At 48.4% G+C, this 24,702-nt stretch overlaps 2 protein-coding genes across 4 annotated transcripts in view; one reads left to right on the forward strand and one right to left on the reverse strand.

The window, feature by feature from the left end:
- Angptl2 (angiopoietin like 2) overlaps positions 1-13,514 on the reverse strand; it is a 31,610-nt gene extending 18,096 nt beyond the window's left edge. The window contains exons 1-2 of the mRNA XM_042680989.1: positions 13,085-13,514; positions 339-1,203 (exon numbers count right to left, since the gene is read on the reverse strand). Of these exons, the coding sequence (XP_042536923.1) occupies positions 339-1,155 (817 nt within the window). The 5' untranslated portion in view covers positions 1,156-1,203; positions 13,085-13,514. The remainder of the gene's footprint in view (positions 1-338; positions 1,204-13,084) is intronic.
- Positions 1-24,702, forward strand: part of Ralgps1 (Ral GEF with PH domain and SH3 binding motif 1) — a 242,208-nt gene that overhangs the window by 137,731 nt on the left and 79,775 nt on the right. The window lies entirely within an intron of this gene.

The raw sequence follows: 24,702 nt of genomic DNA on the forward strand, positions 1-24,702 counted from the left end.
ATACTCTTTTCTTTGGCTTACTGTTTATTGGCTGGCATTTACAGAATGTCACCTGCACCCCCTGCATGGTACAGAAGTTTTTAGGGGCAACGTTGTATCTTCCAACACAGAGCATCTCAACAGGGCCTGGGGAAGCACAGGCCAGGGAAGGTTTACCCTCTCCTGGAACCCCTTGCTTCCTGGTTCTTCCTTCAAGTGTCCATTTAAGCCATGTGGTTCCTCTCACCCACTGGCTCTTAGCAGTCATCCCAAGTCCTGCTCTGGTCTCAACTGCCTATTGCCTTTCCCTTGCCTGTGGTCACAGCCAAAAGAAGGGGTAGGATCGTGGAAGGACTTACCTGATGGTTTGTCAGTAGAGGATGGGAGGCTAGTGAGGGCAGGCATGGTGGGCAGAGGGGGTGGCAGCACCTTCAGGTTCTGGTCACTTTGGATTTCGTTGGTGGAGATTTGGTTGATGATGCGGTTGTAGGTGGGTGGCTGGTAGACCCGCGGTGGGGTGGCAGGAGGCGGCTGGGGCATGGGCCTGGCTGCAGGTACCCTCTGGCAGTGCTCCTCCAGCTGAGCGATGACCTCTGATTGGTTGTGGGCCAGTGTGGCCAGGTGCTGGTACTTGTGTTCCAAGTCCTTGTATTTGCTGGCCAGCTGCAGCATATCGGCTGTCTGGTTCAGGATTCGGTTTTCCAGCTGGGAGAGCTCCAGTGCATTGTCCCGTTTGCGGATGATCTCATGCAGGAGTTGCATGTAGAGCTGCGTGACACGAGAGTTCATGTTGCGGCTTTCCTTGCGCAGCAGCTTTACCTCGCTCACAATGCCACCGTCCACTTCTACCAGCTGCTGCAGTGTCTCGATCTGCCGCTTCTGCTTGAGCAGCTCATTATTGAGCAGCTCCAACTCCTGCTTATGCACTCGGTTCTCTAGGAGCACCTCAGGCTCCTTGGAGTTGACGCAGATGGCACCCGTGACCCGCTGCTGGGGCACGATGAAGGTGTAGGTGCACTTGTCTGGGGACTCACCTGCTCGCTTGTACCTGTTGAGGTAAATATACTCTCTTTGTGAGCCTTCTTCTGTGCCCTCAAAAGCATCCTCAGAGCCTGCAGCAGCTCCCAGAGTGGCCAGCAGTCCCAGCCACCAGCACGTCATGCACAGTGGACTCATGGTGCTTGCAGTGTGGTGGTTATTCTTTACAAATGAATTTGTGGTAGCCTGAAAATAAACCAGAAGGGAGAATCAGTGACAGCCCCATTCATGCCAGTGGCCTGTGCAATTGTGATCCTGGCCTTCTGGCCAGCTAGAGCATTCCTCGAGTACGGCTTTGGAAGCCACACTGTACTCCCCTGGGGCCATAGGTGAGCAGCTAAAAGGCTAAGTCAGGCCTTGACAGAGATACGAATGAGGGATCAGGGCCATGGTCCTGTCATTTCTGGAGCTTGAGAACCAGGTCTGTGCAGCTTGACACTGGGGAGAGGAGGTGTAGGGAGGGCTTTCCCATCCATTTTCCTTTCCTTTTTGTGTCAGAACCCTCTGAGCTTTACATTTCTCATTCTACACTCAACACCAGAGTTTCCTAGGTAGCATCTAGATCTAAGCTTCCTGAGAGCAAGTACTGGATCTCTCTCTAGAACATGGTATTGGTCAGGCTTCCAGCAAGTATGTATTAAGTGAATGAATGCTAGGCACAGTATGGAATGTGTTCAGTTTGTAATGGACAATGTCAATAGAAGAGTATGTCCGGTCACATGGCTGTGATCTGTGTGTTAGCCAGGCTACAGAGCCCAAACAGGAACAAACAACTGAGTTCTTCTAAACCCAAATATTTTCAACAGCCAGTGGCTGCAAAGTCTCAGTCATTGCACTGTGATCAAATCAGATGAGGCACATGTCTCCTGACTTGTTTTAGTTCTGCTCTTAGACTATTCATCCCTTCCCCAGATGTCCAGCAAACACTATGGTGTGCCACGCAAGTGTGCTAGCCACTAGGGACATTGCTACAAATGAAATGAGCCCACTCCTGCCCTCACGTAGCTTCCACATCGCCACAGAGTTCCCCAGTGCTGTAAAGCAACAGTATCACATGCTGTTGAAGGGTACAATGGGTCATTGGCCTAATCAAGAGGTCAGGAACACTTCCCTGAGAAAGTGGCTTTTACCCTGACCCTAAGGCGATGAATAGGACTTAGATAGGAGCACAAAGAGGGTGGATGTATGCTTCCCTCCTCTTGGCCCCCTGAGGGTATTGCTCCAGCAGTCTTCCCCCTCCCTCTTGCAGTTCAAGTTCGTCTTATACTCTTGCTACTGTTTCTCGAAACTTGCAGAAAATCTCTTGACTTCACAGTCCCACTCCTGTTATTATTCCATTTCTCTTCTGCACGTTGTCAAAGCCTTCTAAAGAGATGCCTGAAAGTCCTTTTCCTTTCCACTCCTGAGCCCACCATGTCAGTTCTTGTCCTTCCTGTCCACTCTTGTGCTCTGGCCAGGTTGCCTGTGGCCTCCCATTTGCCAGATAGATAACCACTTCAACACTTGCCTGCCAGCACTGTGGGCATAGATGGCGGCTGCCTTCTTGAGTTTTCTTTTCAGAGCAGCCTGTCATCCTGGCCCACCTGGTGCTCCTGCTCAGCCTTCTTGGCTGATTCATCTTCATGTTCCTTCTCCCCCTCCCTTCTCCCTTCATTTTCCCCTTCTCTCCTCCCACCCTCCTCCCCTCTCCTCTCTTCTCTCTATAACCCAGCTGGGTTCTCCCCTTGAGTCTACACTCCTCCACCAGAGCTCAGCTGTGGCCTGATAGACATGAGCCTTCACCCTCTCTGACCACACAGAAATGGGCCTAATCTAGTTGTTAGTTGTAAAAACACATAAGCACCAACCATTTTCTAATTTTACATTCATTCATGCTAAAATGTCAGCCATGACACTGGCCCCTGGACCTCTGGGGGCTTCTCCAGTAAGTACCCAGCTCCAAGCTGCACCTTGTGCCAGGCAGTTGGCAGGAATGTCTAAGAACCTATGCACCCGAGGCTGTGCTAGGCTGCTTTTTTACTGAAAGTCAAAGCTGGAGCCTGGTTCCAGTGGCCAATGCAGGCTATGGGCCAGGCAGAGAGGGGTCACAGAGCTAGCTTCTGCTCTGGTTCTGTGGGGAGGCATAAGCTGCAGTGATGTCAGTAGAAACCAGCTGCGTTTGGAAATGTTTGCCTGGTTTCCAACTCATTTTGGCAGCCCTGGAGCTGGTAGCCACTCCCACCCCAGAACAATGAGGAGGAGCTGCACCTTCTGTAGGCAGCTCACCTGCCTTAACTGGTGGCAAACAGCTCTCCACACCAAGCAGACTGGCCTAGATGATGGTCAAGAAACTACAGTGTGCCTGGGAGGCAAGATGGCTGCATGAAAAGCTTGATTTCCCAACTTTTCCAGGCCTCCTGGCTCTGGAGGCCACACAGTATATCATTGAGTTCTGTTTCCTTCCAAGCATGGGCCCTCAGGGGTTCTTTGGAAACCTCTTGCCCTTGGTCTATAGATCTGGAAAGTTAGGCCTCTGTTACACACAGTATGGAATTGCTTCAGAAACCAGAGAAACCAGAGGTTGAAATTACATGGTAGCGACATGAAGGTAAGAGCAACAAAGACAAAAACCTCTGTGCCACTGGGACTGAACAGGGAGTGCTGAGTTACAAAGGCAGTGTCTAGAACACGTTTTCCACCTCCATAAATCCTTACAGTTGCCCATGGGGAGACACCACCCGCTACTCTGCTGTACAGAGAAGAACTTGGTCCAGGTCACAAAGTCTCCCAGCCCAGAAGCAGTCTACGGGTTAGACTAGGTCCTGGCCCTGTCTCACCACCTCTACTGGAAACATGCAGGTGTGAGCTTAGGCCATAATGTATTGAAAGAACTTTTTTTTGTCAGTCATGGGGCTTGAACTCTGGGCCTGAGCGCTGTCCCTCAACTCTTCAGCTCAAGGCGAGCACTCTACCACTTGAGCCTCAGTGCCACTTCCAGTTTTCTGGTGGTTAATTGGTGATAAGGGTCTCATGGACTTTCCTGACCCAGCTGGCTTTGAACAGCAATCCTCAGATCTCAACCTCCTGAGTAGCTAGATTACAAGTGTGAGCCACTGGCGCCTGGCTGAAAGAGCACTTCTGAGATTAAACAGTAAGCTAAACTTGCCTTGTGTGAGTTAATTTCAGGTTTTCAAAACCTTTTGTGGATGTAGTGGTTTACTTAGCCACTCCAACACTCACAGGCTAGTTCTTAGTATCACGCTTAATTTAAGAGTGAAGAAACTGAAGTTCAGAAAACTGTCAGCTCACTGGTTTGTGGTCATGTTGCTAGTAGTGGGACCAGTCAGTGACAAGGGGCTGACTGGCTTACAGGAAGAGAAGGAACAGGCACAGTGTGGGATTGTTATTCCTACATTAGGCCAATGGAGACATGGGATCCCAGACAGGTGGAGTGACTTGCCCAGGGACACAGGCAGGCAAGAGCCGGGCTGCCAGAGCTGGACCTGCTCCCTGCCTGCCCTCAACTTTGGCTTAGGCTTTAGGCATTTGTTTTCCTTAAGGATTCCACCCAACTCCATTACCCCCTATCTTTTGCTGGTTTGGCAGTTCTGAATGAGCAGTAATGAGTGTGTTTACTTTTGCTTTCTTGATATTTATTTAGCTAATTGCATCCCAAGAGAAGTCATCACCCCCCCTCAACACAGCACAACACCCACTCACCCTCCCACCCCCACATTCCAACCATTTTCAGCTGGAGAATAGCTCAGCTCCAATCAAAGCCCTGCTCCCCAGTTTCTTCCTATGCCCAACAAAGTAAAGCAAATCCAACTGTTTTCCTTGGCTGGAAATGAAAATAAAAATGACTCTGGAATTGCTTTTCCACATTGCGTTGCATGGGCTTCCCTCTTCCCTCCCCACCAGTGTGGCTGGTGTGCCCAGGCCGCGTGACAGCCTTGCACGTGGGAGGCGCCTCTCTGTGCCTGGTCCCGCCTAGCTTCCATGGGCTGCATCTGGCCCCACTTGGCCTGCATGACGGGGCCCTACACTGTATGTCCTCAGCCCTTTTGCTACCACTATGCTGCAGCCCAGACAATAGGCTACTGTGTGGGAAGTGGCATTTGGTAAAATGGAGCTGTATCCTGCCCTGTGGCAAAAGTGGCTGGCAGGGGCTAGGCTTCTATGTTCTTACCCCAAAGGTAAGAAATTAATTAAGTAAAAAATTACAGACAATTATCACTGTGGCCCCAACACCTAATCTACATCATCTAAGTTAATCTTCCCAGTAGTCCTAGGGGCTGGGGAGGGAGGACCCTCCTTGGGAGTGAGGACCCATAATTTCAGAAAAGCCACATGTGGCTACTGTTGTGCACTCTGCAGCTATAAGGGGCGCAGTGCACATGCATGATCTTCATAGTATTTGTATTGTAGCTATTTCCTACTTTCCTCAAAGATGTGTTTAAGGCTTTTGATGGCAGGACTGGCCATCATTTCCATTTGCAGGTAAGGGAAGATTTGAAGATCATGTGCCCAAATTCCTAAATTACTCCATAGCAGAGCTGGGCAACAAAACCCCAAAGTAAACAGCCATCCCTTGCTATATTGCGGTTCACTTTTTGTGGCTTCACTGTATCGTGAGTTTAAAATATATATATATATGTAAGTAGTGATTCCTCACCTGACGCAGGAGTTACATTCCGGAGACCCTTGCAATAGGTAAAAATCTGTGAAGCAGCAGTAAGTGGAATGCGAGATAGTGAGGGACAACTATCTAACACTGTTACTTCGCAGAGTTTCACCTATCACAGGGGTCTCTGGAATATAACTGCTACGGTAGGTGAAGGATCACTGAAGGATTCCTCCTGTGAAAGTGCTGATGTGCCAGGAAAGGCAGAAGAGACAATGCTCTGGCCCTCTGTGTAGAGGAAGTGAGAACATTCTTAGGGTCCCTGGGACTATAGACTGCAGGGGAACCTCAGAATGCAGTTCAGCTCTGCGGAGTTGTTTTGTTCTGAGTCCAAGTCATAGTCCTGCTGGAAAGAGTCACAGAACCCTCAGCCAGCACTGTCCTGTCCATGTGAGCACAAAGGCCACATTCAGGTCAGGAGAGGTGTCCCAGCCCACAGGAGGCCTGAGGAGCAGCCTCTGCTAAGGATGAGAGGGCACTGGAGCATGGGGAGCCACTGCCTGGCCCACATGTGCCTGGCTGTCCCCTGATGTCCAGCTTTTGGGAAGCCTGAAACTGGACCTGTGACTGAGTCTGATGAGCCAGAGCATGAATCAAGATCATTAGACCAACATCAAGACAGAAAAGAGACCAGTGAAAACTTGAGCACTGACAAAAAGATTCTCCTACCAAAAGCTGGTTAAAAGAGCTAGCCTGATATGAGAATGGTACCCATGCTGACTACTGACCCAGGACCAGAGGGAAGGAGCCAGATAAAGAAAAAGTTCAGGGCTAGGAACGTGGCTCAGTGATAGCATGCTTGCCTAGCAGGTATGAGGCCCTGGGTTCAATTCCATATAAACAAAAAATAAAACTAATTTTTTTTAGAAAAGTAGATTCATTAAAAAAAAAAGAAGAGAAAAAGTTCAGAAAAATAAGGCCTGGTGGGGCCCATCTGAGTATGTGACTAGCTATATTGAGGGTATCAGTTATCATTTGTTATAAAGCTGTGTGCCCTGCTGTGCACTATACATTGATGGCCATATGTCCTGGTTGGCCCCATCCGAGCGAGGCTTGTTGTTCTGTGTGATTATTAATAGCACCCCTTTTCACCCTCAGAAGTATCCCAATAGCTGGCATATCATACATTCCCCTTTCTTAGGAGACAGGAAACCCAGTTTCACCAGGGTTCAGTTACTCAGAGTAAATATCAGGACTGGGCTTTGGCTGACACTGTCAACCCCCTACCTTTACTCCCACCAACTAGTGGGAATAAAAGGTGCCTGTTTGTTTGTTTGTTTGTCTAATGGCCAGGATGCAGATATGTCTTACTGTTGACTGAATGAGTAAAAATGGCTTTTAGGTCAGCACAAGGGTGAGTCTTGTTGGACATTAGAAAGAGTTTCTTGATCTTGCAGTGGTGACCCCAGACTGGGCATCTAGGATGAGCAGTGGCAGCCTCACCTTGGAAAACCTGGAGAGAGGACTGTGTATCATTTGTCCTGGTGATTCACTCCCAGCCTGGAGGCCAGGGAGGGAATAACCAATCTTCAACTACCATCCCTCTCAGCCCAGGATCCTGTGAATCATCCCCCACCAAAATGCCGTTGGGGGCACCCAGGGAGTTTGTGGCCAGCTAGCTCCCAAATCCTGCCAGCTTGTTCTCGTAAGACTTTCATGTGCCTCCATCCTGCCTTCCATCACCCATCCAGTGAGTCATTGTATGTTTCTACAACCCTGTGGATGATAGGAATACAGGGATGAACCAGAATCGAAAGGCCAGGATTAGAAACTCTTCAGTTTTACCCAGAAGAGTAATAGGGGGCGGGTTCTGCCTGATGCTGGGCCCTCTTGCTCCTGCCATGGATGAGTTGCTAGCTCCAGGGAAGGCTGAGTGTGTGGAGGCGGCTTGTGGTCACACTGTGAGATCATAGGGCACAATGGATGTGGTTAGGCATGGGGAGCTAGTTGCCTTTGCCAGGGGGTGAGGATACTGCTATTACTTTTCCATAGTGCGTTATTTAGGAACCTTTTTAAGATTCCCCCAAAGTCTACATACTGAGCCCTATGTGCCAAGAGCTCTGGCCAGCAGAGTAGAGGCGGGAAAGTCTGCAGAAGCCATTGAGAATCCAGCTTCTGAGTTGGCTGCTCCATTTCCAGCAGGGCCTGGTGAGCTCTGGAGCCCTGTCTCAGACGGGGAGAATTGAGCTGGGTAGACAACACTACCTCAGGTGGGAAACCCGGGTATGGCTGAGGAGCTAGCCACAGGGCTATTATCTCAGCTGTCAGGATGGTCTTGTGAACCATAGTCTCAATTATCCCCATTTCACAGATGAACACACAGGGGCAAAGTGTTGAGGTCACATGCCCAGGACCACAGAGCTACCACATGGGAGGACTGGGCTTGGAGCCAGCTTGTTACCCACATGATCCTCAGTGGCTCCCTACCTTTGTGTGTTCCCACCCTCATGGTCCACTGCATGCACTTCAGGCTGCCTTTGCAAAACTCACATGGGATGGAGTCACTGGCCTTCTTACAAACAGCCATGTTGTGTCTTCTGCCTCAGAGTACTGTGCTCTGTGCCTTGAGTATCTACCCACATTGCCCAGCCTGCCATATGTCGTCTTCCTTTCTAAGGTGATCCCACAGGGCCAGTTAATTTCACAGCTTGTAGGGGCAGTTGTGGCCTCTCACCTCAATACCCAGGACTCAGACTGCACTGGCTGACTGTCCCAGATGGTGAGCTTCTTAAAAGCAGAGTGAGAGTTATTCCCCATTGAATACTCAGAACCCAGGATGGCACTTAGGCTATTAAACAGGAAGTCAAGGATTTCTTTTATTTCACATATTTTCCTGGTCAGCCCCTGTGCAGGAAGTTGGAAATAGAGCAGGAAAAAGGGGGGCATGGAAAGGGGGAGGTCTCTGCCTTCAAGGGGCCCACAGTAGCAGGCATTCTTAATGTGGTGATAACATCCAGATAGGGGGCGAGAGGTGGGAGCTAAGGTTGAGGGGGAGGGGAAGGGCCCCGATGAGACAGTGTCCGAGCAGTACCAAAGGGAACAGCATGTTCCCTGGGGTACACAGGCTGGCTGGCTTGAAAGCCTTGTGCTGGGGACACGGTCATCTCATAGCTCTCTTTACTCAGCTGGGATGTGTTGTAGAGTTTCAGCATGGGCAAAAACCGACATAGCCTTTGGGGTGGGAGTGGAGCGAGACTACCTTGGGGAGGACTTTTGGGCATTTCTACAGGTAGGCAGGTCCTTGGGCATCTCTTGGAGATGAGAACAAAGTTCGTTCTGGTGGTCTGTGCCTTCCTGTCTGAGGCTGAGGCTCTGGGGCTGCTGGCCCCAGGACAGGCTGATTTCACCAGGGAATGGACCTGGCACAATGGCATGATTGTCAGAGGCCGGGCTCCCCACTACCATTTTAACATTCCTGTGATCAGAATGTGTCTCACAGTTGATGTGTGTATGGAACAGGATGTTGTAACATCTTAACTGCCCTCCCCCAAAGCTGTTATTAATTCAGTCCAGAGAGGAATATGGTTTTGTCTCAGAAACAGCTCCCAATGAGGCTTCTGACATGACCCATCTAGCTCCACAAACTGCAGGCTGCCTGGGTCTTCTTTTTGGGATGGTTTCTATAAATTCCCATACAAGATCCCCTTCTCAGTGCATCAAGTCTTTGTTGAGGTTTGGGTTGAAGGATGGCAACAGGCTGGGCACAGGTTTAGATTGGAATCCTTGCTTGCTTCTTTTCCCCCCCTCAGTACTAGGGATTGAACCCAGGACTTGGCATATGCTAGGTAAATGCTGAACCACTTGAGCTATGCCCCCAGTCACTTTCTTGCTTTTTGGCCCACTGCTTAAAAAGACCATGGGGAGAGGTGCTGCACCTCCAAGCTTCCATTTCCACTGTCGTAAAATGGGGACAACCTTGTTTATCTTGGGGAGACCCTCTCAGCTCCTGGGGCCTCCTGTTTATGACTCACACAGTCGTGTGTTAGTATGATTATTTACTCTTGGCCTGCGGGCTCTCTATATGGCAGCTCCACCCCCATTGTCTGCTGTCAGTTGAGAACATTCCAGATTAAGTGGGCTGTGATTCAGAAAGGCCAGAGGCTGAATGTACCTGCCCTAGGTGGGGCTGCTGTCTGTTGTGTTTGCTCTATTGTAGCTACCAGTTGCCATCTCCCAGTGTTGGCTCAGGACTTGCTCAAGTGTGGCTCAGGGGAGGAGGTGAGCTCCGATTCTGCAGCTCTAAAGGAATCTCATGCAGGGTCACAGAGAAGGAGTAAGTGCTGTCTCAGTCACATAGATGAATGCTTCCCCACGCTTGGTTCCCACATGCTGTGGGAGACAGTGGTACGGCGCACCCAGGCATGTGGATGTGTAAAGTCAGCCAAGGCTCCTCTCTAAGAGCCTCCTCACTCTCTCTCTGAGAGCCCCAGAGGCCAAACTTCCATGGAACCTGACAACATGAATCTCAGAGGGCATGGGCCACCTTCTGCGGAGAGAAAAGGTGGACTTGGCTGCTAGAGACATGGGTTAGAGGGGCTGGGAAGGTAGCTCAGTGGTAGAGTGCTTGCCTTGCATGCCTGAGGCCTTCGGTTCAATTCCTCAGCACCACATAAGCAGAAAAAGCAGGAAGTGGGGCTTAGGCTCAAGTGGTAGAGCGCTAGTCTACAGCTGAAGAGCTGAGGGACAGCACCCAGGCCCAGAGTTCAGGCCCCACAACTGACAAAAAAAAAGAAAAAAAGACATGAGTTAGAGAGTCAGTAACAGAGAAGCGGAGGTGCTTTGCACCAGGCAGTGGAATGAGATGGGAGAAGTTTTTGGAGCCAGACAATCCTGGGTAAGGGTCCCATAGAATCACTCCACTGGGACCTCAGTCAAGTTAACCTCTCTGAAGCTAACTTGGAGTCTACAGATCTGTTTTCCCATCTGTAAAATGGGATGCTAAAGCTGAAACTACTTTCTTGGGTTGTGGAGAGGATGAAGTGAGAGGAATGTGTCTCATTCAACTCAGTAGATAACTTTATCAACTAACATGGGATCCTTTGTCTGCCCTTGAGCCTGCAGCAGTGCTATGCATTTTTTTCCCCTGAGCCATGCACTCTACACAACTTATCTGTTCCACAAGACTGCCTTTTTTGAATAATTATCCACTCGTGTTTTCCAGGCTCTTACAGTTAGTTGATTCACTGTTTGGTTGGAGCTGCGTGGAGATCACTGTGAACTACCAAGCGGGGCTGTGGCAAGAAACTTGAGGCTTTAGTAACCCCACAGACCTGTGCTAGCAGTTCTCACAAAGCCTCTCAGCTCAGGAGTCCATTGGGACCTCTGGAGCTGTGGAACAGGAGCTGCTTTCCTGGGCTCAGCTACATCAATGTTGTCTGGTGCAAGACCTGTCACCATGGCCAGGCTTGGCTGTAACCAATTTCTTGTCTGTCCCTCTGCAACTCCAGGACTGACCCAGCCACTGAATCCTCTAGGATTCAGGCGGCACTATCATTTTCCTGTACCCTATACAAGGGTAGAGCCCAGTGGTTGGGGGTAGTGTGGATGCTCCCTGCCTGTGAGGTTGGTGTCTGAGGCTCTGGTGCATGTGTGTATGTTTGCCTTTAGTGTGGACTTTATTCTGCAGGTGGCCCCAAACCTCAGACATAAAACCTCCCCACCCCAGTGTGGGCAGCGGTAGTAGCCACAGCACTGGCTGTGCCTAATGGAGCTTTCTGGAAATCTTAACAGGATGTGTCTAAAAGAGAAAGAGTTTGGGTTCTTGCTGTCCCCTCTTTATAGTTCTGATCATTGATTCTCACTGGTGGCAAGTGTTTCTGCATGTTCTCCACCTGCCAGGCACTATGCTAATGCCTAGAAAGCAGTAGAGTGTGGCTCAGAGTTGCCACATCAGTAGGTTCAAGTCCTTGTGCTGGTACCAGCTGGTCCTGCAGTCTTGGCCATGCTCTTCCTCTGTTTCCTCACCTATAAGACCAGGATGGATAGCAATGTCTGCATTACAGGGCAGTTGTGAGGATCCTGAGTTGGCAAGGGCCTAATATGGGTGTTATTCTTAGCCCATTTCACAGATCGGAAAACTGAGGTTCTGCCAGGGCCACTTGGCTAGTACACAGATTCCAGGACTTGAAGCCAGCGCATGAGCCCTGCTTTGCCTGCACTTGGAGTTTCTTTTTTTTCCTTTTCTTTTTCTTTCTTTCTTTTTTTTTTTTGGTCAGTCGTGGGGCTTGAACTCTGGGCTTGGGTGCTGTCCCTGCGCTCTTCAGCTCAAGGCGAGCACTGTACCACTTGAGCCACAGCACCACTTTTGGTTTTCTAATGGTTTATTGGAGATAAGAGTCTCATGGACTTTCCTGCCCGGGCTGGCTTTGAACCGGGATCCTCAGATCTCAGCCTCCTGAGTAGCTAGGATTACAGGCGTGAGCCACTGGCGCCCGGCTTTTTTGCACTTGGAAAAATCCAAGTATGAGAGCATTTGGTGGCTTCCAAAGAGGCATTCTCAGCTTTCCTGGGAGTCCTGGTGAAAGGAGATCCTTTTCTGAGTAACCAAACTGGCCTCTGGGAGCTCTCATAATCCCACAGCAGAAGCAATAGCTGACCTGTGACACACATATCACAGGAAGAAGGGAAGGAAATGTTATCTAATGCTGAGTGCTTTCAAGGGACTTAGTATATGGTGCCTGCGCCATCCCCTTGGGCTGCCAGGGAAACTCATCTTTCCTATTTCTTGACTACAAGGGTGGGAGACCTGGGAGCATCCATTGCTAAGAGGGGTCAGGCATCCTTGTGCACACAGAGAAAGTCAGGATAGCCCTTTACTCTAGTCCTAGTACAAGAAACTTGTGGGTGACATGTCCCATCCTACGCACGATGCTTGGCACCTTTCCTGGCCAGCTGGAGGGATATAAGCAGGGCTGGCCAGCCCCAGGGAACTTTGTGACCAAGGGCATCTGGCTGCCCCAGGCTGCGTTTGTTTCTCCCTGGCACATCCTCCTGCTTGGATGCATAGGAGCCCAGAGCCTGAAGACCACTAGCCAAGTCCTTAGATACCCTGCAGCCTGCTGCCCCTTCAGCACATAGCTGCATACAGGCACACCCCAACTGCCACCCTGTGCCCCAGGGATGCCTGCCTTCACCTAATGGCTCTTTGTCTGAAGGAGGAAAGTGGGGACACTAATGTTGAAGTCCTCAGCGTCACAACCTGTGTCTCAAACACCACTCCTGCCACAGTCCTGCCCGGCCAGATGCCTTCTTTGGCTCCAAGTGAAAACAGGCAGTGTCCCCCAGGGGGTCCAGCAGCACACAGCCCCACCTGGAAGGGACAGAAATCTTGAGCCCCAGTTGGGGGACCAGTTGCTGCCCTCCACCCCCTGCCCCTTGCTGCAGAGCACAGAACTGGCCTCTTACCTCTTCCCTACTGCTTGGCTCCCAGGGCAGCTCTTCACATGCTTCACCCGTCCCCTGTCGTCAGCGGGGCCCGGCCATGGCCTCCACGGGGTCTCAAGTCGCAGGCCGAACTGGCCTCCTCTCCTTCGCAGCCCTGCCTCACTGGCCTGCCCTGCAGCCGGTTCCGGGGCTGCTCAACCCTGCTTTCCCTCACAGCGCGGTCAGCAGCTGCCTCAGTATCATGCTCGGCAGGTCCCAGCTCAGGCAGCCCCACTCAGGGATTGGGGTCCATCCTCAGGCCGACTGTAGCACCTCAGTTGAACTCCCAACTCCTTTGTGGAGCCCTTACATGCCGCCAGAGGAAACTGTGAGCACAGCCTGACCCTGGTTGGCTGCAGGCGTTTCTCTCCACCCACCAGTGCAAGAGGATCCCCCAGGCCCAGAAAGGCTCTGGGCCTCCCCTCAGCCCCAGACAGGGGCGGGCCGCCTGGTGATGTCACACTAGCTCCGGCCCCAGCTGGCCCAGCCCTCCCTCCCGTCAGCCTGCTTTGGCAGACTCCAGGCCCCCCTCCTTCTTTGGCACCGGCAGCCTGGCCAGCTCTGCTTCTGGCCCGCCTGCTCCCCAAAGCCCAGCAGCTCCCGGGGCACCCTGTGGAGGCAGAGCGCTTCCCCTTTGACTCAGGTAATGGGTTTAGATCCGCTGCAGCTGTACACAGAGCTTGGCTGAAGCCTGGAGCTCTAGAACTCTCCTGCGTATCTCTCCCCAGCCTCCTTGCACTGTTCTGGGAGCCCTGGTCTCAGGACAGAAGCCCACCCTTGGTTCTCCTCTTCAGCCTCCTTCTCAGAGGCCTCATTCTACTCTTGCATCCCTGGGGAAAGTGCCCAGGGCTAAAGGTTAGCCAGAGGCAGTGGCTCAGCACAGTAGAAGAACCATGGCTGAGGGTAGGATCCTGCTGGAGAGAAGCCATCACCTCCAGCTCCGGTCCCTACAGCAGTAAATGAGTCAATTCCTTCCCCTAGTGGTCTCTCATCAGGCTTCCTGAGGTCACTTGGAAAAGGGTTTGCACAAGGTTATGGATCTGTGGGCCGGGCAGTTCCAGACTTATATTCTGAGTGTTGATGTATAACTTTGACAGCCTCACTGTTCTTATTGCCTGTCACTTGTGGGGCTCTTCTAGGAACAAATACTGGGATCCTCGGTGTGGAGTCACATTACTGGAGCTCTGGCATTCAGCAGGTTAGAGCAGGAAAGAAGTGCGCCCCACCACCAAGAGTCTTCTAGACTTATCTCCCTGTCAGAGAAAGGAGGAGCCAGGGCTGCTGCTAGACTCCCCTGCAGGGGTGAGGAGGTAGGAAGAGGGTGAGCGCCCAGACATCCAGGACATGGCTCACCATCTGTTTGGACTACAGCATGAGAAATACTGGTGATGACCCTTCTTTCTTTCTTAACATATTAGAAGTGATGATGACATCTGGGGGAAACTGGAGAAAGTTTCAGGGCACTCTCTCCATCCAAGGCACCATGAGCTTCATTGGTGGGCACTTAGGCAGACAGAGTCCACTCTGCTTTCCCCCTCCTCAAGACTGCCATTTCTCTCTGTAGGGAACAGACTTGTTTCCTGCCCATCTCTTCCCAGACTGCTCAGGCACTCATTTTTCCCATTCTTCAGTTCCTTCTCTTAGAGATACCAGTCCTTACAGAATACCACATCAGCCAGAGAAATGGGTGGAAGAGTCACAAGTTCTCCCTCCAATACCATGGGGTAAAGATGTCTGCTGTTCAGGTTTATCCATCTTTTGAAGAAACATTGGGAAGTTGGCATGTATTTCTCTCTTCTTTACTCCCTCTCTCCTTTCTCTTCCTCCCTCTCTCCTTTCTCTTCCCCTTCTTCTTCTTCCCTTTCTTTCTTTCCCTCACCCCTCTCTCCTCTTTTTAATATTTTTGCTAGATCCCTGTTCTCATGGCTGTCTGGGAGACAGTCTGAGTGTGGTGTATGAGAAGTGTTGGTTTCTAGGGGGACAAGTCATAGGTTGATCTGGTGAGTCTGGGAAGTGTCAATTAGAGTTACTCACTGATGAAGTAAGCTCAAGCCTGAGGGTGGCTCGGAATTCGCAGGTAGAGAGAAGATAGCCTAAGCAGAAAGTGAATACGACCCTGTGGTACTTGAGATTTGAACCCAGGACTTCTGGGTTGCTAAACACACACTCTTACCACCTGAGCTATTCCCTGTCCCATCTGTTTCCTTGAATCTTGAGTGAATTTGTGTTTTGGACCAGTAGAATACAGTGAAATGACTACCTGACTTCCAGTGCTGGAAGAAAATAGGTGGTGTAGCTTCAGAGGCTCTGTCTTAAGGATCTTTGAGCTGAATGATGGACAGCACTGGCCCCTAGACATGAGGAAAAATGCCTTTGGATGATTCCAGCCCAGCCATCAAGTCACCCATACCTGTTGTATTACTCTCAGCTCTGCAGTTGTTTTTAGGGCTCTGGATGTGTGGGAGCAGAGATAAGCCATTCCACTGTTCAGTGTCCAAATCCTGACACATAGATTGTTTTAGTGCTAAGTTTTAGTGTCATCTATTACAAAAGAGCAATACCTACAGAAGACCCAGAGGCAAAAGCAATTGTAAGGAACTCTGTGTGTGTGTGTGTGTGTGTGTGTGTGTGTGTGTGTGTGTGTGTGTGTGTGTGTGTGTGTGTGTGTGTGTGTGTGTGTGTATGTGTGTGTGTGTGTGAAGAACATTTGGGCAGAATTTCTACCTCATAGGGCTATTGTAAAAATTAAGGAGTGCCATGTTAGTGTAACACTAGGGACCTTGGCTAGACCATGACCCAGTGGATGCTGGCTATAATTTTTCTTGCTTCCTTCCCTGGACCATGAGTATTCTGAGCACAGGGTCACATGTGGGCTACATGGAGTTCTTATATTGAATAGCCCAGCGTGGAGGGGAGAGCTGATGACTTGCAGGTTAGGAAAATGTGGCGAGCTGTGCTAGCTGACCCTGGCACAAATCCCAACCCTGGCACTAATCTTGGATAGCTCGTATTCTCCTTGAAACTTCAGTTTTTCATTTCTAAAAAGGGAATGCTGATAGCTACTGCTTGGGATGAATGTGAGGCTAGATAGGAAATGTACCCCAGCCTAAGTGCAGTGCTGAACATTGTTCAGGAGTCCGTAATCCCCCTCCCCCCTGCCCCCACACCTCCTCCAGGAGCACCATTCCCACATTCCCACTTGCTTGTTGGACACAGTCATGTGACTGAAGCACTAGAGGATAAAAGGAGTTCTCTTCCCCCTTCCTCCTCCCTCTCTCCCTCTGCCCTCCTAGTACTGAAAATTGAACTCAGGGTCTCAAACATTCTAGCAGGTGTTCTACTACAGGAGCAATATCCAGTCCTTTTTCTTTTGAGATTTTTTAAATCAATATGAAGAATATGCAATATTTACATGGTAGAATACAAAGAATCTTAAGGTATGTACTATAATTTATATAAATGCTTTTCTATTGTATGTGTTCTCATTAAGGTCCTATTCCTTTTTTGTGGCAGTAGGGTTTGAACTTGGGGCCTTGCACTTGCTAGGCAGGCACTCTACTACTTGAGCCATTCCTCCAGCCCCTCCTTTTTTGTGTTGGTTATTTTTGAAATAAAGTCTCAACTTTATGCCCAGGCTAGACTATGCTGCGGTCCTCCTATTTGTGCTTTTCTTTTTCTTGCTGGGATAACAGATGTGTACCAACATATCCAGCCACTGGAAGAAATAGTCTTATATATTTTTATGCCTGAGCTGCCTTGAACTGGGATCCCTGGCCCCTTCTCCCTTCCCTTCCCTGCAAATCTCTGCCTCTCAAGTAGCAAGAATTACAGCCTTGAGCTATCACAATCAACTTGTCACCTTTCTATGAATTATGATTTTTAGGCGGTTCTGATGTGTGTATGTGTGTGTGCACATGTGCATGTATGCGTGTGTGTGCGTGTGTGTGTGCGTGTGTGTGTGCGTGTGTGTGTGCGTGTGTGTGTGTGTGTGTGTGTGTGTGTGTGTGTGTGTGTGTGTGTGTGTGTATGCTTGAACTCACAGCCTGGGTGCTATCCCTGAGCTTTTGTGCTTGAGACTAGTGTTCTACTACTTTGAACCACAGCACCATTCCCAACTTTTTTAGTAGTTAATTGGAGATAGAGTCTCATGGACTTTCCTACATGCCCATGCTGGCTTTGAACCTCGATCCTCAGATCTCAGACTCCTTGAGTAGCCTAGGATTATAAGGATAAGCCACCAACATCTAGCTAGTACTGATTTTTAAACTCAGACTCTGGTGCTTGCTTGGCAGGTGCTCTACTATTTAGCTATGCTCCCAGCCTTGATTTGATCACCTTTCTTATTATGACTTCTTTTTTTTTCTGTTGAAAGTGTTGGGACATTCTACTGAGATACTATATATATGGCAGGAGTTGAGGGTACACATATAGAATTATAGAAGATATACTTCATAAGGGCAACTTTGCTGTATCTTGCTGCCAGAGTCCTTCCAGAGTTGAAAGCTTTACACATCCCCAAATGATCTCCTATTTCCCATTGTGTGTCTTTCCATTGTCTTCAGGACAACAGTCTTTCCTTCCTTCCTTCCTTCCTTCCTTTCTTTCTTTCTTCCTTTCTTCCTTCCTTCCTTCCTTTCTTCCTTCCTTCCTTTCTTTCTTTCTTTCTTTCTTTCTTTCTTTCTTTCTTTCTTTCTTTCTTTCTTTCTTTCTTTCTTTCTTTCTTTCTTTCTTTCTTTCTCTCTCTCTCTCTCTCTCTCTTTCTTTCTTTCTTTTTTTCTTTCTTTCTTTCTTTCTTTCCTTCTTTCGTCAGTCGTAGGGCCTGAACTCTGTGCCTGGGCACTGTCTCTCAGCTCTTCAGCTCAAGGCTAGAGCTCTACCACTTGAACCACAGTGCCACATCCAGCTTTTTCTGCTTATATAGTGCTGAGGAATGGAATTGAGGGCCTCATGCATGCAAGGCATGCACTCTACGACTGAGCCACCTTCCCCTCACCAGGACAACAGTATTTCTGATGTCAATCTATCTTCCCTGTTTCTGTGTACACAGTGGGTCTCCCCTACTCTTCAGGTTTTTCAAGATTTTTCTCTTTATTTTGTATTTCTTTTTATCAGTTTGACCATGATAAGATTGGGTATAATTTTCTGTGCATTTATTCTACAGGGGGATCACTTAACTTCTTGGACAAGTGGGTTGGGGAAAAAGTTTTGGTCATTAGTCCCCAAAATGATTTTTACTTTCTGTTCCTCCACCACTACCATTACAAACTTGCTGTTGTCCCTCAAGTCACCAGAATTTTCTTTACTGACTTAATTTGTGTCTTCTCACTTGTTTGGTTTAGATAATTGCCTGCCCTCAGGTTTAAGAATCATTTCTTCTCCAATACCTAATCTGCTAATTCCATCTAAAATAGTTTTCATCAGATAGCTATAATTTTTTGTTGTTGTTCCCCCTGCAGTACTGTTGTTCCCCATTTTGTTCCCCTGCAGTACTAGAAATGAAACCTGGAGCCTTGTGTGTTTTAAACAAGCAACACTCTGCCACTGAGCCAGATCCCCAGTCCTTAGTTTTTGAGAAACAGTGTAACTTAATCTGGCAACTCATTATGTAACCTAAATTGGCCTTGAATACTCAATCCTTCTGCCTCAAGCCTCCCAAGAGCTGGGATTAAAGGCCTGTACCACCACACCCAACTTACGTAGATTATTTTTATAGTTCTCATTTCTTTTCTGGGATTCTTCATCCACTGCTTTATTTTATCCTTCATTTCCTGAAAAAGCTTGTATATATTTATAATAGTCATTTAAAAATCCTTCTCTCCTAATTCCAACATTTGCTTAGGGAGTCAGTCTGGCTTTAATGACTTTCTTTCTCTCTTGATCATGTGTTCCAATTTACAGATTCTTCACATATCTATTTTTTTTTATTACAACTGGACATTGTGGGCGATACATCAAAGACTATATATAAGGTATATAGTCTATGTTTTGTTCTGTCAGGCAGTTAAGTTAGCCTTGTGGAAGTTCAGTTTTTAGACTATGTAGGTAGCTTTATTTTTATTTGCCCATAGGTGTAATTCTTAGTACAGGGCTAACTTCTAGGGCATGGCCTCAGCTTTAAGTGCTTGCTAAACTGCCTTAACCTGGTGGAACTTGAACTTGAAGCTCCATCTCCAGGCAATTGCTGGAATCTTCCTCCTAGCTATTACTTTCTGTTGAGGACTTTGGAGTGTCTCTCCACATGCATAACAATTTAGGGATTAGCTAAGGATTGGAGGAGAATTTGTTCAGTAATTTTGTAGCCTCCATTCTTGTAGCTTTTGTAGCCATTTCCCCCTGCTGCTTTCTGTTTAGTTCTATGCTTTTGTGCATCTCCACACACCATGAACTGCCTGTCTAAGTTCAAAAAGTCATAGGTTGATGCACACCCTGCTGCGCTTTAGCAGATAAAAGAGATGTCCTGTCCTCACACCTTGTAGAACATCAAGTTCAACATTTTACAGGTACCAATCCATTTCTCCTCATATTAGAGTTTAGATCTTGAATGGCCCCAAAGGCCTCTGTGCTAAAGGCTCAGTCCCCAGCCCAGAGGGCTGTAGGAATATTTGGGAGGTGGGGTCTAGAAGCAAGAAAGTAGGTTTGGGGCAAGCAAGTTCATTTGGGGTGAGCCCTTGGGAAGGGAGGGATATTGGGGTCTGGGCCCCTCCTCTTCCTCTCTCTTTGGTTCATGGACACTGTGAAGTGAATAGGCCTCTACCACACACTCCTGCCATAATGTGCTGCCTCACCACAGGCCCAAAACACAAGTCCAAATAACCACAGATAGAAACCTCTGAAGTTGTGAGCCAAAGTAAATCTTTTCTCCTTATAAACTTACCATCTCAGGTATTTTATCACAGTAAAGAGAAAGCTGTTTAACACATCCCTCAAAACCTCATGAGAAAAGTGCTATGATTCCATTCTACTACCAAGCAAACTGAGGTTTGGCCAAGTGAAATCCTGGTACCCACGGCATACAACTAAGAAGCAGTGGACTGGGATTAAAACTTTCATCAAAACTAGGAGAGACATCGTTATCTTGAAAGCATTCATTTCTTCAACTCTGCCATACAGTTCAAGGTCTCTAGAATCACAAAAAGACATACCGTAGTTTCATAGGCAACATTTTTTCTTTCTCATTATAACACGATACATTCTACAGTTGAGGACATGTCAGGTTCAAGAAGTATGGCAGTTTTAGTCATCAAGACTGGTGAGATTGGCCCAGGGTTGGTTGAAGGACAAAAAGGTAAAGACTGGTTAGGAATGTGGCTTAGTGGTAGAGTGCTTGCCTAGCATGCATGAAGCCCTAGGTTCGATTCCTCAGTACCACATAAACAGAAAAAAATAGAAGTGGCACTGTGGCTCAAGTGGTAGAGTACCAGCCTTGAGCAAAAGAGGCTCATGGACAGTGCCCAAGACCTCAGTTCAAGGCCCAGGACTGGCAAAAATAAAAAATAAAAGACTTAAAAAGGTAAAGCCCTTCCTTTCCTGGTCAGCTGGTCTTTGAAAGACAGAAGGTTGTGTTAGAGCATCAGGAAGCCCATAGAACTGCCAAAGCGTCCATCCTCCCAGATGTAATAAAACAGCTGTCGCTAGGCTGAGAACAAGCCAAAGGTCCCTTCTGTCCTGGCAACATGTGTCAGATTCTGTGACTAGCTGCCCTGTGCTAGGCAGAGGAACTGCAAATTCTCAGGCTTTAGTGAAGAGAGGGCAACTAAGAAATTCTAGTAGGAGATTTGTGTCTTCAGGAAGATTTCAAGTGATACAGAGGCTGTCCAGTCACCACAGAAAGCCCTTTGAGGGCCCTGTGCCTATTACATACTTGCCAGACAAATCCACCCACATGTCAGAACAGAGTGCACACTCAGTTTCAGAGCACATCATCAGTGCACTTGTTACCCATTCCACTTATTGATGTTGCATGTTTATCATTAGTCAACAAATAATTGTCTTGTCTGATCACCAGAGTCAGGGCTCCAGGTCAGTTTACCCCAAAAGCTTTTGCTTAGACTTTCAATTGATCTGTTTTCATTTGTCTTAGGACAGAGTTTTAAGGAGTGTTCATTTAGATTCCACACATCTCTTTTCTACTGCAGCCGAGCCCAGTGAGAATAGAGGTACTATTGTGGTTTGCCAGTTTCCTTTGTTCCTTCATAACCAAAGTTTCACCAAAAGTTTCCAAATCTATTCAAAATCATACCCATTTGATATAAATTTTAAAAGTAATTTCTAGTAATATCTAGAGCCTGGTCTGGACTAGACAAGACATTTGTCCCAAACAAGAGACTGGGAGCAATTATTACTCTTCTCCACCCCTTCCCAGATACCTGCTAAAATCTTTAAGGGCAGCCCAGATGTGGCTGATGTTGTTTACCTTCCTGGGGTCCAATGGGGCAGCTTCTGGCAACAGTCTGATAAAGCAAGCTTCAGGAATGATAGCCGGCCCAGGGGCAGAGGCACTGGTGCCAGAACTCTCCTACTACATGTCTGGGGTAAGGGTGGGGATGTCCCAGGGACCCAACATAGGCCTTGCACGGAGTAAGAACAGCAGTACAGGAAGCTTGCCTCAGCCCTGCCAGCCTTCACACTACCCAGCTGCCTTCCTTCACCCTCCACGGGCAGGCCAGATAATTCCTACTTCAGCTCTGAAGCTCTGGAGAGCAGGATCTAGCTTCCCTTCTCTTCTGATATTCACCATGTACTTCCCCAGACCTGCCATATGGCACCCTCCCTATGTCCAGAGGCTGACCTGTATGGATTCCTCAATGGGCTCCCTTTGCCTTCCGGCTTTGGGTTAAGGCTGGCCAGTAGCAGATGCCAGGAGGGAATGAAAAGGGTGAGAAGAAAAAGGAGGCAGGTGTATTGGCAGCTACCTCTCGGCTAGACCATCTCTGTGTTGGTGCTGTGACAAATTGTCCAGGCCTGGCTTTGAGTTTCAGCCACTACCTAGGACTTCTGAACCACTCTTAAGTCTCAATTTCCTTATTTGAAACTGGAGATGTTACTATCCAGGGATAGAGTAATGAATTAAGGGCATCTGTGAGTATAAATACCTACTGCAATATATAGGACACAGTAGGTGCTCAATAAATGCTAGCTGTTAACAGTTTGAAGCTCATTTTCTTGGGTCTTCTGAAGGGCATCAGCCATTTTGTATGTCTGCAGAGAGCTTTCTCTTTTTCAATTTACATGTCTGTCACCTTCCCAGGACTACTATGCTTGAGCCTCATTACTAAAAGTCATTTCATCAAAAGAGAACTGATCTCTACCTTCCTTTGCCTGAAGCCCCATAGGGAGTCTGCTTAACCAAAGAAAAGAATCTTTTAAACATGATAGAAAGCAGGCTATGGAAAGAGTCCATGTATAGAGCCCAAAATAGCTCTTAGCATTTACTGAGTGCTATTGCTCCACACAGCTCTGGGTAGGGTGCCATAAACTCAGGCAGCTGTGTTTGTCATTGTTTTCTGGCTCTCCCTAGCAAGCATCTTCCTTTCCCAGTCCGTTATTCCTCTCCTTGTCCATTGCTTCTCACCAACCAAGTTCCCAGAAGTCTTTGCAAATGGCACTAACCTGGGCTACAAGGCTTTCCTGTGAATAAAATCCCTGAGACTCAATGCTGGAAGACAGGCTTGTCAGTTTTAAGCATTCCCTTCAGCTTTAAGTGTTCCAGATTTCTGCTCTTACCCAACAGCTGCCATCTGCTATACTCCCCCATGGGTCTGGCCCAGTAGGAGCCCACGCCCCCCTTCCCCCCCTCCACCCCACGTGGATTAATTCATCAAGTCCTTAAAACAGGACCTTCCTGGAAAAGGTCTTGCCACCATCTTCCACCATAGCTGGTAAGGCAGCACAGCTCAGCCTAGCCAGCTTAGAGAAGTGTTAGCCACACTGCCAGAAGCAGTAAAGCCAGGGTCCAGATCCAAACTATGGGGATCCAAAGTCTTGATAGACTTCCCAGCAGTGTGAAGTGCAGCCACTTAGTGATGCTCCTGGCCTTGTTTCTTCATCTGTAGAATAATACTGTGTATGTCCAAGTTATTGCCAAGGCTGACACATAGTAGGTGCACAATTGATTTGTGGTGCCTTGTGATCATAGTTCAGCCTGTCTCAGATCATTATTCTCAGACTCTTAGAAGCTTGAGAATTAACTAAGGTCTGATTCTGTATGTCTGGGATGGAGCCCAGGAATATGCATTTTGTTCTACCAAGTTCGCATGAGGACACAGCCATACCCTGTTACTGAAGGCTGCTTCCTGTGTGCAGATGTTGGTCCTGGACCAAGTAGGAAAAGTGTGGTTTGGCTTCTTCCGGCTGTTTCCTGGGAGCTGACTGTCTCCCGTTTCTTCCTTCCTCATGTCGCTGATCCTGGGAAAAGGCAGTGTTGGAGCCATATGTTGTTGTCTGCACTGGGAACCAAGGTTCGCACAACTTATTTTATGTTCCTGATTTCCACTTGTCTTCCTGGTACAGAACAGGAAAGAAGAGGCACCTGAAAAACTTAATTATCTTTCAGGAATTGTGTCTGTAAATTTTCCTCCAAAACAAGACATGGACACCTCCTGAGGTGCTGCTCAGATGAGGTACCTGGGAATGCGGGTTATGCTCCTCCCTTCTAGTAATGTGGCCACTTCCTTCCCCAAAGCATGTGCAAGTTGGCAATAAGTAAAAGGCCTGGCAGTAGTGATGGGTACAAGAGGCAGAGGGACCTACATTTGAACCCTTGGCGTGCTTTTTTTTTTTTTTTTTTGGTGGGTTGTGGGGCTTGAACTCTGGGCCTGGGCACTGTCCCTCAGCTCTTCAGCTCAAGGGGAGCGCTCTACTACTTGAGCCACAGCGCCACTTCCGGTTTTCTAGTGGTTTATTGGAGATAAGAGTCTCATGGACTTTCCTGCTGGAGTAGCTAGCTGAGTAGCTAGGATTACAGGCATGAGCCACCAGCACCCGGCTTCCTTGGCCTGCTTTTGCCAGTTAAAAGGTCTAAGCAAGTAGGTCTTCATTTCCTCTTTTCTAAACCAGGGATCACATAATCCCTGTATTTCATAGGACTGGCATAGCAGCTAAAATGATCCAGAGTTATCCAGAGGACCTTCACTATAGGAAGCACTTTCTTTTTCTTCATTGCAATGGCCATCATCATCCAGCCAGGCAAGATAGTACACTGGAATAGAGTGCAAGCTCTAGAACCAGACTTTGGGTTCAAATCCCTACTCCATCACTCACAAACTGCCCTTATGCATGTTACTTCTCTTTGCTCCAGTATCCTCTTCTGCAAAGTAGGACTTCAGCAGCTCTAGCCTGACAAGTTCTATGACCACTGGGGCCACAGAAGCACCTGCTGTGCACGTCAGATGCTTCACTGCATGGCCAGCCCACTGTGGTCAGCATTGACTGTCCTCTTCCACATCTGCAGAGGGGCAAGGAAGGAATTCATGTGGGGAGCAGCAGGGTGTCAAGAAGAGAAGAAAAGATCCAGTGCACCTCAGAAAGGCTGTCCTCTCCCACACCCATCAATCCCATTCAGCCTGGCAGAGGCAAGTTCAGGTGGGAAGTAGCTTTTGCTG

Source organism: Dipodomys spectabilis, unplaced genomic scaffold (assembly GCF_019054845.1).
Source record: "Dipodomys spectabilis isolate Male_0828 unplaced genomic scaffold, ASM1905484v1 ptg000067l, whole genome shotgun sequence".
Classification (NCBI taxonomy): domain Eukaryota; kingdom Metazoa; phylum Chordata; class Mammalia; order Rodentia; family Heteromyidae; genus Dipodomys; species Dipodomys spectabilis.